The sequence below is a fragment of the Dufourea novaeangliae genome, unplaced genomic scaffold (genome assembly GCF_001272555.1).
Source record: "Dufourea novaeangliae isolate 0120121106 unplaced genomic scaffold, ASM127255v1 scaffold76, whole genome shotgun sequence".
Classification (NCBI taxonomy): domain Eukaryota; kingdom Metazoa; phylum Arthropoda; class Insecta; order Hymenoptera; family Halictidae; genus Dufourea; species Dufourea novaeangliae.
The window spans coordinates 721,032-737,089 of NW_015373950.1; the positions used below are offsets into that span (position 1 = coordinate 721,032).

The window sequence follows — 16,058 nt, forward strand, 5'->3', positions numbered from 1 at the left end:
GTTAGCATGCTCTTCTTTCAATCTTTCTTATGACTAAAGCTGTACATTCCCTTATAAAATTGTCCACATCCGCCTCCTTCTAATCTGTGATCATTATTGGCTTATTCTGGTCGTCTGGAGGAAGAGTATCTTCTTAGTGTCGCGTAGATAATACCATAAATAACAAGTGACGAAAAGCTGGGATTACTGATATCAGTTTATTGAAGTGAAAAAATTCTAAGAATAATTGCAAGCCTAGGAACGTTGTGGGACTCCGTTTGGACATTTGATGTGGATTTTACTGGGTCAATAATACTAGTCAATAGACTCTGGATATTTATGCTTTTATAGCGTACCTTAACTTAAAAAATGCAATAAGTTTTTGATAATATTCAATATATTGACACACAACGTAATAAAGCCTCTAATAAAAAATTAAGAATTCAAATATTAGTATCTGAAGTTGTAAATTTGGATAAACTTCCGCAGTCTACTGATCAATCATACTGATAGTACGTATCATTATAACTTAATACAATCTATCCATACTGTCCACAGATAATTCGTATTATTGTCAATATTTATCGACACTAGTGGATTAAACACAATACAAATACTCATACCAACTGGTAATACTTATACATATACTGAAATATAATGCTAATAGTCAATAATATTTACTTATATTATTTTGAGTCACAAGTAACTTCCATTTTCCGTTTTCAAATTTATGTCGATCCAAGACGTTTTTTTTGTAATTACTAACAACCTATGACACGTTTCCTAAAGCCATACTCAACTTACTATTTGGTATTCAATGTGACTATTCTTTTTATCGTTGTAATTTTTTTCTGTCTATGCATAACGGAAGTTTGTTACAACTCTACTTAATATTTTATCTATACAGAGTATTTCCACAATAGTGGTACAACCTGACAGAATGTGATTCTACATGCAAACATAAGTCGAAAATGTAGAACAAGGTCCGTTTAAGGTTTAAGCGTATGTACAAAATAATGACCGCATAGACGTCACATATCTCTCCCACTCTCGAAAATTCGGTTAACTATAACGCACGGCTGGAGTAATAACTTACGATTGTCGTTTGGACCATACGCGCTCGGCCATTACGCATTGTTTTCGTGTTGTGAAATATCCAGGAATTTACACAGGTGCGCTGTATTTATTATCTGGCCCTCGTCAATTGCCATAACTCTTGCCGTCATACAGCGACACCGTTTTTGCATCTGCCGTGTGTCGCAAACCGCGGCGGTGGACGTCTCGATAACCACGTAGAAATTCTTCTTCGTTCCCCTGACCGTTTTTACAGGGTGTTAATCAAAATGTGGGGTACTTTCACAGGGTGGTTTCTACACGCGAAACTAACAAAGGAAATTCGGTAACCCGAGAATTCCGATTTCTTTTAAACTTTGCAGGTTTGTAGGGAACCTCAAGAGAAGTATGTCATGTTATGATACTTACCGAATTCGTCTTGAAATCCTCTAACAGATAGGCGTAAAAAAATTATAGGTTATTTGCAAAAAATTGAAGGTGATCTTGAAAAATCATGAAAAAAAAGAGTTGACAAAAAATGTACTATAATCACGTTAAAGCTCTCTTGAAACCATGCTATACGTGATAAAAACATTTTCGATCGGACTGATAATAACAATAACATCTACTGATCACGATTCATGGTTCACCCTGTATGTATAGATTTTGCTATTTGTAACATGTACCTATATTATTGGTCCAAGGTAGTACGCATTGCACGGCTCTAGCATTGTTTATGTGCGAGTTGTATGAAATAACTGTCTCTAACCAACTCTGAATGACTTTTTTTTCTTGAATTGTCTCTAACCAAATCTAACAGGTGTAATGCTTCAGAGTTGGTTAGAAACAATTTAAAAAAAAGTCATTCAGAGTTGGTTGGATACAGTTCAAGAAAAAAGAAGTGATTCAGAATTGGTAGAGGCAATTTAAGAAAAAGTTATCATTGTTCTCTTAGTAACTTTTTAATAAACATTTGATAACTGAAACTTTCTGAAGGTCACTCAGGAGGGTGACTTTGACAACATATGTCAAGGTCAAGATCATCGGAGTTGTATCCTCTAAACGTAACTTTTATCCAATTTTCATTAAAAAATTCGAAGTAGAAACGTCATAGCAGCTGTTTCTATAGGACGATTTTTAAAAACAAGCGTCTGCGGTAACCATCATATTTTCGTTGTTTTTTATCAGAAACGAAAGTAGACCAAAGAAACTAGTACTTCTCGTAGCCGATTTTTATTTCTCCCATTTTGCGCAAAATGGATATTTGAACGTAGAAATCGACGTTATGAGTGACATTTTGAACTTCTATAAGTTATCAAAAAAAACCTACGTCAATAACTAGATAATTATATCAAGAAGATCTCTGCCAAATTTCATATAAATCGGTCAATTAGTTTTTGCACTATAATAAACGCTTTTGAAATTTTACCTGCACGCAAGGAATCGTCCTACTAACAATAAGTGTCTATTGCAGGCTATAACTTCGTTACTTTTCTGAATTTTTAAATAAAATTTTCAAACAATATAGTTTAAAGGGTAGTATCGAATTAATATATTTTTGAAAAATCGATTTCTTTGAACCACCTAGGAAGCCCCTTAACTGTCGAATAACGATGGTTGAGTCGCCTCGTTCAGTATGCCTCGATGTTTCAACGAATGAAGATGTGTCTGACGAATGAACAAAAATCAATTTTTACAAAAGTGCAAATTTTATATTACGTTCTACAACATTCTTGCAAAAATGAATGTAATATTTTTATATAGTATTATACAGTGCCTAATATGGGTCACGCATGACTCGACCATCGGTTTCCACGTCCGTCATGCGAGGATTAAACAATAAATTGTACAACGCAACTGCGACGGAACGAGTCGAAGACAAAAATTCGTGGACGTGGAAAATCGAAATAGGAAAGCATTCCGCTTCTACTACGGGCATAACGCTCGACGTAACGCGCCATGGGGAGGGAATATTGTGATCGACGCGTTTGATGGAAGGCGTGTCACACAGTCGACCGACATGCAATGCGTGTCGAAGTGACACGATAAATATGCAACGACTGGCATGATGTTGTTCGTCGCGTGTCTTATAGAATCGGCCTTCCTTAAATATCTAATTTATGCCTGGTACGTTCTGCAGCTGTTTCGTATCGTTCGTTGAATCGGAGCGAATCGCGTCTGGAGACTCCTCGAGATTAATCTGGAGTATACAGACTGTCACACGGCAGAGAATATCTCGGCTATTTTCAGTGATACTGAAACATATGGTTCAGGAAAAGATTGTCAGGTTCATGGTACGCGATATTACGGCAGACAAAACGATTGGGTCAAGATCACATCGCACCCTTGCTACAAAAGTGACATAATTCGAAAAACGTATCATGGCAACCTGAAGGCACGTTTACACGCTCAAGTAATTTGCTCGCACAGACTTGTGCATGCAAATTTGCCCGAGCAAATTATTGCGTCTAAACGGAAGCTTACATGTTCAACCAAACTGCGCAAACTGACTTGTGCATTACAGTAAATCCTCAATGAATGTGTGAAGACTCCTCGGCACTGACAAGGAGATTCCTTCAGATGTAATGATGACTTTATAATGAGATTTTGCGCATTGATAGAGTTTGGAATTCTGAAGTCAATGATATTTGTTTCAACCGCATATGGCCATTAGTTTACGAAATATTTAATGTTCAATGCCGAGAAGTCTTCGAACACTCATCGAGGATTTACTGTATTACAAGTCAGTTTGCGCAAATTATTTGACCGTGTAAAGGGGACTCAAATAGAAATACAACGACTCAGTTCATTTGCAGAAATTTCCATGCACAAGTCAGAATGCGCAAATTATTTGAACATGTAAGAGCGACCTAACGCAGGTAGCCGATGGTCGCAGCGATTGTCGTGCCTTGGGATGTCCCTATCGGTCAGGAAACCGTCATAAACGGGGGTTCCTGGGCAGCCACACCTCACGTTGCAAAACATTCATTGCCCTAAGATCATTTCTCTATTGTATTTCGACGCTGATTTCCAGGAATCCTAGAAACAATACCTACACTCAACTCCACTCCTCCCACCTCATACTACCACTTCTTTCACAACATACACCTACCAAAATCCTGCATTTTTCACCAATCAGAAGTGTGATCCCTTGCAACAGGCATCTACGCGTGCAACCACCAAACAGTACACATTCCACCATCAGTCAGAACACATCTATCAGTCAGAGTGAACACAACCAGTGCACACATACAGCACATTGTCACATTTACGTTTATATTAACATTTAAGTGTGTTACGATTCACGTTTATATTGATATTAAGTGTGTTATATTTACGTTTATATTGAAATTTAAGTGTGTTACAAAATCATTTCAAATCATTCAAAATCACACATATACACCATAAGACCATCTTTCCAACGAGCTCTATAATATTAACCCTCGGAGTACGGACGTTTTTCATGTTCGTAAAGGTAGTGGTGTCTGGGTCCGTTTGAAACCCTACGCTTCCTTCTTTTTAAACATACTTTCGAAGGTGATCGTTAAAAAACACCTGCTCTTTTACGATTAAAAATACGGTTCTTAAACACTCGTGTCCAAACGAACACCATCACTGTACTCGAAGGGTTAACCCGCTAACTGCATTTGTCTATTAAAGTAGAAGCCTACTTTATCAGTTTAATGACAATATCTAGAAGATTTTTTTCCGATCCGTAGTACAAAATTTCTTTAAATCACATCCAAACATTAGAAACGTGAAAGTTTCTGGAGGTAACTTAAGAGGGTGACCTTGACAACATATGTCAAGATCAAGGTCATTGGTCACTTTACTTATCAATACTACTAAAGTACGGTACTACACTTTTTTTGATAATAACGTTTTTACACCCGGCGACCCGCAACTAAAACTTTCACAATAAAACTCACAAACGAAAAGGCACGGAAGTGTCCCCCTTCAATTTTGATGAAACTGCGTCTGTCTGTTACGCAGTTAAACATAAGGGATACGTATTTTTTTTTATCGGCTGAGACGCGACTTTAAAGGGTGAAACCACCCCTCGAAGTTTGGATCCGAAAGTACTATCTCGAAAACTAGAGGAGATACATGAAAATTTCTAATGGACAAGGTTCGCAACAAATTGCCCAAAATATAATTTGTTTATAACAAAAAAATTTCGGATCGAAACTTCGAGGGGTGGTTTCACTCCTTAAAGTCGCGTCTCAGCTGATAAAAAAAAATACGTATCCCTTATTTTTGACTGCTTAACAGACATACGAAGTTTCATCAAAATCGAAGGGGGACAATTCAGTTCCTTCCCTTGTCAGAGTGGATAATCTTGCCAACATATTCAAACATCACCCAAATCGTTTTAAATAATCTTGAAATGACTATTAATTATTAACTTTATGAAAAAAAAATTTCTTACACGGTTCCAAAAAAGAGCGTGTTAATTTACCAATGAACAGTGACAAATCGCGAAATTCCGAATTATCATTGTGAGAAATGTTACAAGAACACTGTTCAATCAATCGTCGGAAATGTAATCTTTCAGATTTATAAGTGGGCCGGTAGAGAGCAATTATGTCACTTTTACTGTTCGGAACAAGACTGTGATTTGTGACGGTCCTTTGCATTTTTTTGGGGAAATTAATATTTCTGTATTACGTCACTTTTGCATCTAGAATGTGATATGCTTGTAGATTTCAAGGTCGTTTTACTGTTTTAATGGAACCGTATATTTTACGTTATACCGTGTCGTAACGGATCTGGGCGAGAAATTCGATAATACGTAACAGGGAATACTGTCAGACGACCTTGAAACAGACATTTCATGTTAGACCGACCGTCTTATTTCCGTGTGAAAGAAATTTTGAAGTTCTTCGAGCCCGATATTATGGTTCTAAATATAATAAAATTGATGTGTTTGTAGATGTCAAGCAAATTGTTATTTTTTTTTATCAGATCGTATATATTTTTCAGATACGAATTAAAAACAATTTCTATAATAGTAACACAAAGTTCGGATAATTTTGGAATGAAAATTTTATAGTAGATCAATCTTTGTGTTTTATTAAAATAAATGTTGCAGGAAATTGATTAAATATGGAATAGTATACCTAATATGGAATAATGCCAATTTTTTAAATCTGACAAATGAATATGTGTCAAACGGCTATAGACTATCTCACTCATTCGCTTTGACAACGCACACCTAACTCAACAGTCGAGCGAACTTTACTGATGTATTTTAAATAAAAAACTTTTGACTGTTTGTAAACTTGAAATATTTTTCGTATGTTTTTGTCAAATCACTTATTACACGAACAACATCCCTAAACAACCCACTCGACATTGACACTCGAACCACCAAACCCGTCAAAATGACGGATTACAGATTTACTATTTTACAATTACTGAAATTATAATGGTGCTTTCGAGAGAATTTATGTTGGTTTTTAATTTACTACAGATTTTATTTTATCATAGATTATGCCAGATTGTCTTATATATTCTGTATATTATTATATTATACAATTTAATTTAGTATACCTTTAATGCTGGTAGTTCTAATATTAATTTGCAGTGAGTGCAACAATATTTGTGGTTTCGAACATATCAGCATAACATCACGAATTTTAAGTCGTACCTGTATTTTATTAAAACTAACAAATGCAGAAAATACTGGGGTAATTGTGCAACTTAGCGGCTTTTCTCAATTTCAGCTATAAATATCTGGGTAACTAAGTTCAAGCGGTGCTAGAATGTACAGGAAAAAGTAATTCAAAATGTTGAGCTCTATAACATATGCAAAGGTCATTGGAATCGATATTGAATGTATAATTCCGAATAATTTCCCACATTTTTTTTATACAAAAATAACAAATGTTACAAAATTAAGTTATTTAAAAAAAACCGTAGTGAAATAGCGTGCACATATAGACAGGATTCAGTGTAATAGTAGCAGCAGTTTTTTGCAAATATCTCGGGAACTACATTACCTTTTTAACCTCATACAGGCATATATAATATTATTTTAAATTATAATGTAAAAAACATAATTATTATTTTATGCTGCCTGTATGTTGTATGATAGATTAAATGTCCGTAATACTGCCACTTTATTTATTTTACTTAATGAAAACATAACGTACGAAGAAATGTGTACTGAAGATTGTACTATTAACCCTGTCCAACCGGAGGATTCCATTTGGAATCGTCAACTTTTTTAGCATTTATAGTTCATATCATGAACCTGAAGATTCAATATGGCATCGTATCGTATAGTATAATTTTTTGCCGTTAGACGGAAAAGTTCTCGAAAATATCATTCGGGACCCAAATACGTTACGGGACCCGACATCTGTCGGGATTCCGGCCGCTCTCGCCCGATTTGTCCCGACCCGAACCGATCCCGAAATGTCGGGTACCCGCACACCCCTGTTAAAAACCAATCAAAGTGTGCTTTATTTTTGGTTTCATTTCTAAAGCCGCGTACTCACCAAGCAAGCGAACACGAGCGAACAGGAGCGAGCGAGCATTCTCACTTAGTGAGCACGCGTTCGCTGAATGATTCGACTCGTGTCAATACATCAAAAGAAAAATATGTTCGCGCTCGTCTGGTGTAGACGGTTATTTGTCGCAATCGATTGCTCTGCCCGGGAACGTTCTATTCCGTGTGAAATACAAATGGAATGGTGTAATGAAAACATTATTAAACTCATAGACATTTACTGTAACCAAAAATCGTAGAATATCTTTGCTATATAGTTTGACACTTTTCATTATTTTTGGTTCAACAAGTTGTAGAAATTTTTCAAAATCTTCGGTCAACATTCTGCAGAAATTTCGGAACATTGCATATCCTTCTTCTTCCTACACGTCCTTTAACAAATGGCTTCCTCTATACCGTTGTCTGTTTTTGAACAGTGAAGTTGGCCACCATCGTTTATCTCGTTTTCTTTGTTTTTATTTTTTGCACTTAACTTCAATACAATAAAAGCAGCACTTGCGCAAACAAATTTCTTCGTATTCATTATTTCACAATCTGCTCGCGGTCAGTCTTCGGATCAATTGCGAACAGAAATGAATTCGTTCGAGTGTTGACGTAGGACGAGCATTTCAGTTGAACACGAACGAACTCCTTGCGAGCTTGGTGAGTACGCGGCTTAACACAACTGTTAGTGTATATATCATTAAATATTCTAACTTGGTCATTCATTCATAAAATAATCCTATCTATTTTTGAATTGCAGTGCGTACGCAAGCGAGTGTGTGTTTGCAATTTACAGATTGCAATCAAAGGTGACCGAAATCGATCTGATTTCAGCTCATTTGAAGATGACCTGTCCGTGTGTACCAGCTTCGACGATGCAGATGCAGAGGACCCCGGGGACTACAGACAGCCGAGGCGACCGCATTGGGCCAACAAAGTGCAATTTGTCCTTGCTTGTATCGGTTACTCTGTCGGCCTCGGTAACGTTTGGAGGTTTCCTTATCTATGCTATAAAAGTGGCGGTGGTGAGTACCAATATACATTGTAATATACCAGTATAATTTTATTATGTGATCGGCGGTCTCCCCATAAGACAGTGACGAGTCACCCTTGGCTCTTATTCGTAAATAACACTCGTAGATCTTGAAGGAAACTTAACCCATTCGGTATGGGATGAAATTTTCACCTTGATCATTAATAGTTAAATATTCTAAAGAAATTAACACATTTTTTGGCAAAACGAACCGCGCAAAAATGCTTATCCGTCAAACTCTTTCCAATAATGGGAGTACACGCCTCTTTTGTTTCGTGACTGGATCAATGTATGATTACGATAATGTAATTATTATATTTAATTTATATTAAGAAGTCAACCGAAATCTGAAACATTTGGCTCCGTTTTGTATATCTGATAATACCATTTTTATGTACTAATAATGTATTATATACACATACTAGTGTTACATATTATAATAGTATACGTTCCGTGGAATACCTATGAAATCACCCTTCAATTCTTATGTATTGGGGTTGAAATAAAAACGAACCAAGTGTGCCATGTCTGCAATCGTCTTGAAAAATAATGTTTTTTTCAGAAAGGATAAATTATATTTCCTAGAAAGAAAGTGGTTTGTTTTTATTTTAACTTCAATACATAAGGGTTTAAAATTTTAGGATGGTTTTATAGTCATGCCATGCAGTGTATGTACTATAATATACAGGGTGGGTCACTTAACGTTTGCACCTCAAATATCTTTGTTAGTTTTAATGATACGTCAAGAGTCTTAAGGACAAAGTTGAGGAAAAATTTTGTACATCATCTTTTTTAGAGATATCAAGGTCACCTTCAGTTCTTAAAATGGAATCACCCTTTCTTAAACACCTACAATGATAGTCCCTTTCATTAGGAATTCAGTGACTATAATTATTCAAGGTCATTCAAGGTTACGGAAAAAAGGGTGGTTCCGTTTAAAAAACTGAAAGTAACCTTGATATCTCTAAAAAAAATGACATAAAAAGAAAAAAATTTTGGTATCGTGTAAGCCCCCTAGAACTATTCTACTTTGTTCTTGAGACATTTTACGTATCTTTAAAAACAACAAAGATATTTGAGGTGCAAACATTAGGTGACTCACCCTGTATGTGCAAAGGGTTTCATTTGAATCGATCCACTCGAATATCTCCGAAAGTATTAACGATGATATGAGAAATGTTTGATGCAGAATTTGATCGGCTTAGAAATAGGAATACCATGAGAGAAAAACAATGTTATAAGATCATTTTCTCTGAGTTTTTAAAAATTCATTTGATAATGCAACTTCCCTGTTTTTTAATTTTCAAAGTACCATCGAAAACTTAGAATCTCATACGTAACGTATAATACGTGTGTCAACTTTAACTGAATTCTGTGAATTCCACGAAATTTGTTTACTATCTGGTACTATTTTTGCAGCAGTAACTTCAACGAAGAGCTTTGATCGCTTATAGTTCTATTAAAGACAATCCTTGTAACAAAGAAAAAACTTGCCTAGATATGCAATCCGGAGTACGATCGATAACCATAAAACAAATGTTAGGTATCACAATTTTGATGGTATTGTAACCGTAGAAAATATTGCGTTCAACTCACGAGAATCTCTGTTAGTACACCTCGAACAGATGTTCGTACAAAACAAATTTGTATGCACTAGATTACCGGTGACATACATATGTCTGTCACGATTAGTATACCAGTGATAAGAGGTCATATTTATTCTTTGCACCGTAACTAATTGCTACTGGAAAGAGTTATTCCGGATAGTGTACGCCGAAATTAGGCATTACATACGTTAATCTTTACTTACATAATAATTTAAATAAAAAATAATCTTTTACTTGAATATTGAGCGTAAAGAAAAAATAATTGTTTATTCTCAAACAAATCTTAATAAACCGTTCACAATAATACTTTTCACAGTTAATTACTATTCGTTAACTGTTATTTATCATATGTTACCATTTATTTATCGGTTATCCAACAAACATTCGGTATCTATTCTGAGTCCTTATCTTATCATATTATTTGTGAAATTGACAAAAAATACTCATATACATATATTCATTTGACGATGTTTGTGGAAAATCCGTCAAACAAAGAATTAAAAGACTTTATTTGTTTCGTACTTAATTCTAAATAAAACATTTTCGTGATATTGATTTATGTTGGGTGTATTCTTTTTCCATTTCTCGAATATAACATTTTGTATTTAATATACATAAATGTATAAACTTGGCAATATATTTTCTGTTCTATTATCCTTAACTGTGTTTCTTCTCACTACCATAAGTCTACCACACTCTACGCTATGAAAAAAGAAAAATACGAAACAAATGAGACGAATAGTAATTGGACTAATGTCATTATCGGTCAATAATGTTGATTAAGTCTGGTGTCGGTGAAAACAGTGTCGATGAAGTCTGTGTCGGTGATTTCAATGGAACCCCCCTATATAAGCACTACCCTACTAGAAACCGAAAAAATACCGGTATTTACTTCGGTTTTCGGTAATATATGAGTTTCGGTATAGCTTTGGTGGCATAATATCGGTTTCAAAATCATACCGGTTTATGAAGTCCCTGCTTTCAACCACCAGACGGCAACGCATCCCCTTTTGTACTATATCCTCGAAAAATCTATTCAGAGCGAGGGCAGACGTTCTCTCGATCCGTGAGCCCGTAACGCTATGCGCGTGTCTCGTGTTTCCGTTAATTTTGCAAAGTCTGGAAGCATCTCCGACGGCGGTGTCCGGACGTGGCGCAATCAGCTCGCGGAACTTGATACATGACCTTGCCGGAACGTCGCCAGCGGTAGAGCGGTGTAGCCATGGTAAATGATTTCAATGACACCGGTGGAAATAATCGGTCGAGTAGTAATTTCGACCAACTGCACGGTAAATTGGCGAACCGGAACACCAGAGACGGGGTGGCAAGGTCCGATTACACCGGTAACGGACCAACGCACTCTTTTGAATAACAAAGTGGCAACGAATGACGGAATAATCGTTGGGGTACGAGCTACGATGCGTTACTCTGACAAGGTACACTATACAATTGATGACAAAATCGCTACAGATTTTTATATACAGTAATACCCGGAAGTTACGCCATGGGTGGTTCTGGCATTGGTGGCGTAAGTCGAAGAAATGTAAGTCGGAGTACAAATTTCTATACAACTTTATATTAATCTGAGCTAATCGGTTCTTTGATAACGGATCTAAAAATAGAATGCTAATTTATTGCTAATTAATACTGTTTTATTCATTAGACTAAACTATAAAAAATACTTATGTGACATACAAGTGGCAGGTAAGAGATGGGAGAGGAAACAATGTATCGTGTAAGTGCAAATTTGCGTAAATCGGGAGAACGTAAGTCGGGGTATTACTGTACTGTAATGTTTCCGATTTCTCGATACTGTTCATTTCTCGAGAAAACGAATTTAGTGATATATAATAGTAGGTACGTAGGGGAACCTGTTGTACCTCAGACATGGTTGTACCACGGTCCCATTGGAGTAATTAGGTAGAGGCCAGGGTAAGCTTGGCCCCTGCAGAATACGGACTGCCCCCCCCCCCGTCCGGAAGTAATGGAAATATATAAAAAAAAAAACATTCGTCAGTTGATAAAATCTTGTGTTATCAAAAATAAATACATGGGCCGAAATGCAATACGCAACGCAAGTACAAACAATACAATACAATCCTCATTACGTTGTATGTATATAAAAGTCTATGAGTAGTTTAGATGTTAAAGCTTAAATTCATAATTTGTTCATGGCATTATTGAACTTACTTAATTGTTATGTAACAAGATCTATTGGATGTTTTCTTTTGAGTCTGCGGTTGATGGGTGTGTATATTTAAGAATTTTGTAATATCTTTGTTAGTGATATGCCGTGGAGTTGCTCTAATTAGCCTTAAGATTTTTGCCTGTTCTGTTTCGATTTTCGTCAGATTAGATTTCGATACTGTAGTTTAAAGTGGTATGCTATAGGTCCACAATGGTTTAATTTGTGAGATAAAAATTTTGTTATCAATATCGACAAAATTTAGGTAATAAGGTAATTTTATCTACCTAATAGATTCCGAATGTAATGTTGAAAATAACAATAATTATAATTAATAATACTGACATTGTTACCTGAAGTCTAAGCTAACTAAAAGTCACAAAATACGAGACTGAATTAAGGCTTAATTCGCATCAAGCGTACGACCACCGATGTTTTACGTCCGGTGTTAATTTACGTTTTCGTGGGAAAATCCGCGCTGAACGGAAGGAATGCAATTATCGTGGAAATCAACGTTAGTTTTTCTTCTACTCGGAACAAAACCTTTAATGGTTCGCGGAGGTTCAATATATTGCACCTTGATTTTACCAATGTTGAAAGCTTAAATAACCTAGATTTTATCTATTTAACCCTTTCGAGACAAATTTTTGTAATAACGATGAACTCAGTAATATAATATTATAGTACCAACACATTATACACTCAAATATGAATTCTTTACTTCATATTCTGGGAGAAACTCGTTAATTTTCTGTAGAAGATATGCAGTCGAAGAAAGAATATTCCTACACTAGTGACATTTATTACAAATTGTCAATACTATTTTCACTATAATTATTTGATTAAGAATGATTTACTTCAATGTATACAAGAACAATTTAGCTTTATATTAAAGTATATCCTGATGAAAGTCACTTTTAACCTGTTGTTACACTAAAAACGGTATTGTCAGTCGATGGTGGAAGTCATCGGTGTATGGATACTTTTTACTGTCACTGTATATATATATATTGATAGGAAATACAATAAACAAGAGTCATGAGCTTCTTTTAGGTTAATAAACATAGAAAATAATCAATTTTAATATATCTATATTAGTAGCCCATTAAATAATAAAGAACTAATAGCAAATAGATAATCTGTAACAAAAAGAAGTTTTATTCAAACCAATGTGTGCTGAAGTCATTTATGTATATGCATATTCACTCTCATTATTAGATATAAGGGACGTACTACATATACATAATTGCGAGAAATTGCTTTTCACTACAAGAAAAATTAGGTAGTTGTGATCTAAAAAAAATACTAATGTTGTAATGGCAATGTAAACACCTGTTGGATTGGTGTTAGTTAGGACAGTGTAACATATGACAACCAACCTCGCGTTACGGTTGTTTGTCTCACGCAACAGTTGCTTGACACAGGTATCATAAATGGTAAAATTTTTATTAAATTACTTGAAAAATGAATGAATTCTTCTAAAAAGATTTGGTTGCAAAAATAATATTGGAATGTGTAATATAACGTAAGTGAATTTGCGATTCGTACAAAAATTCTGCTTATTTCGATATATCTAAGTTAAAGCTTGTTTTACATGATTTACTGCTTCACTGTGTTAGTTTCTTTTACCCTTCGACGTGTCTGGTTGTAGTTCCTTCTTCACAGGAGTATCTGTAATTATAGTAGACGATACTTGTGACAACTATCCCTACTTGCGATGAAGTATATAAATGGATTACAATACTACAACGAAGTAAAATGTTGATAAATCTCTAGAAGAAACTTCTGTCTCAAAGCATGCAGTTTCTGTTAGTATAGCAGAAATTTCACAGTAATACGCTACATATTACAAAGAAAAGAAAAAAAGAATAAGGAAATATTTACTCAAGTGAACAGAAATCGAATTTTTTCATCTACCAGTGACAGTAGATAATGAAAAACGAGGATTGATATAACAAATACTTATGAAAAGCAGTACATTTTATTCCTTGTAGTGAGTCTGTCTGACATTTAGTACCGAAGTTATACAAAATGTAACAACCAACCCGTGTAACACTTAGCCCCTGATCTCCCCCACCTGTCCTTTGTTGAATTATACTTGAATCTATTATCAGATTCCCTTCTATAAATATTCTCATAACCACCACTATTTGCAGCAACCCAATACCGTATTTGTAACTTTGATTCAAATATCGTCGATCAAATCTTAATATTTGCGTGGTATCATGGCCATCGAAGTATGTAAATTGCACTGATGTTCCGAAGTATTTCACGCCTACTACAAAATGCATAGTAAATTCGTTGAATTTCATTAACCATCGCTGGACAGCTCCTACTATGTTCATCTATCTATCACCACTTATCACCAATACCAGAGTTGGACACAATTTTATTCGAATAATGAATAGTGAAAAGTGAGCAGTATCTAACAATAAGATCGTCATCCTGGGTCATTAAACAGTTAATGAGACTAAATAATTCCTTCATTAAAAGAATCATTATTTTATTATACAAAATTTAATTCTCTACGTTTAATCAAGTGAAAATGGTGAAACAATTTTTTTCTTATTTTTTCATCGATCTTCGAAACTCATTATCTAGATAATGAATTTGCCCATCTCTGATTAAGAACCTTTATCCTCATCGCGGGATTACACATACAGTACCGGCCAGAAGTATATTAGCTTTAGATTTTTCAAGCGCAGCTTTCGTCAAAATCAATCGAATGCGGTCAAAATTTTACAATAAACACCTAGTGGTATGTGCACCACGTACGTGGTGGGTATTGATGTTTGATAAAATACACCATGATTTCGAAGCCATTTATCAATTTTCGGAAAATCGTATATTAGTACCTTTTGTGATTTCTTCAATTTTTAAGGTACCCCATAACTGTTTGTCTTTCGTGCATTCTGTTACTGTTCGAGTAACAGTACATCCAAATCTGTGATTAATGCTAAGGGTTTTGCTACAAAATGCTGAGCTTGTTAAATCTAAACTATGAATTCGGTTTTTATTTTGTTAGCATTTAAGCTTGATATGCTTACTCGATGTTCACAACCTCAGTTTAACTTATTTTATAGATTTTAAATATAATTAATTTTGTATAAATCCCTGGTTTCACAACTCCATGCAAAGTGGTTTATTTAACAAGTTATACCCACCAGCGAAATATGGTATGATTTGATTAGGATCCGTGCACTGAACAAAATTATACACTGGCCGTTTCTATAGTCACCATGTTTTTTTATTAGGGTTTGGTAGCATTTTGAGATTAATTAAAGGAAGCGTACACGTCGGTTTCAAAAAATAAATATAACATTTATCTAAAAAAAAAGGCAAAAATATAATTCAATAAGAAACAAACTGCGAAATTTCTATAAAGTCATTCGCTTTTTACATAGGTAATTGTTGAAATTAACAATTGATGTTCACTATTTTTATATTAATATTTAGTGTAACCTCTATGTCTTTGAATAAAAATACGAGAACAGATACGATAGAAAAATCAAATTGGTGGTACTTTGAAAATACAGTAGCAGAAATTTCTACAGAGTCATTTTCATTTTCATAGATATTTTCAAAATACCACCAATTTTATTGCTCTGTCGTATCTGATTTTGTATTTTCCTTAAAAAAAAAGGAGGTTACACTAAGTATTAATTCACAAATAGTGAAAAACAATTGTTAATTTCAACTTTACTT

At 34.8% G+C, this 16,058-nt stretch overlaps 1 protein-coding gene across 1 annotated transcript in view; it reads left to right on the forward strand.

The window, feature by feature from the left end:
• LOC107186146 (sodium- and chloride-dependent GABA transporter ine-like) overlaps nt 1-16,058 on the forward strand; it is a 47,639-nt gene that overhangs the window by 13,682 nt on the left and 17,899 nt on the right. The window contains exon 3 of the mRNA XM_015573958.1: nt 8,363-8,553. Coding sequence (XP_015429444.1) covers nt 8,363-8,553 — 191 coding nt within the window. The remainder of the gene's footprint in view (nt 1-8,362; nt 8,554-16,058) is intronic.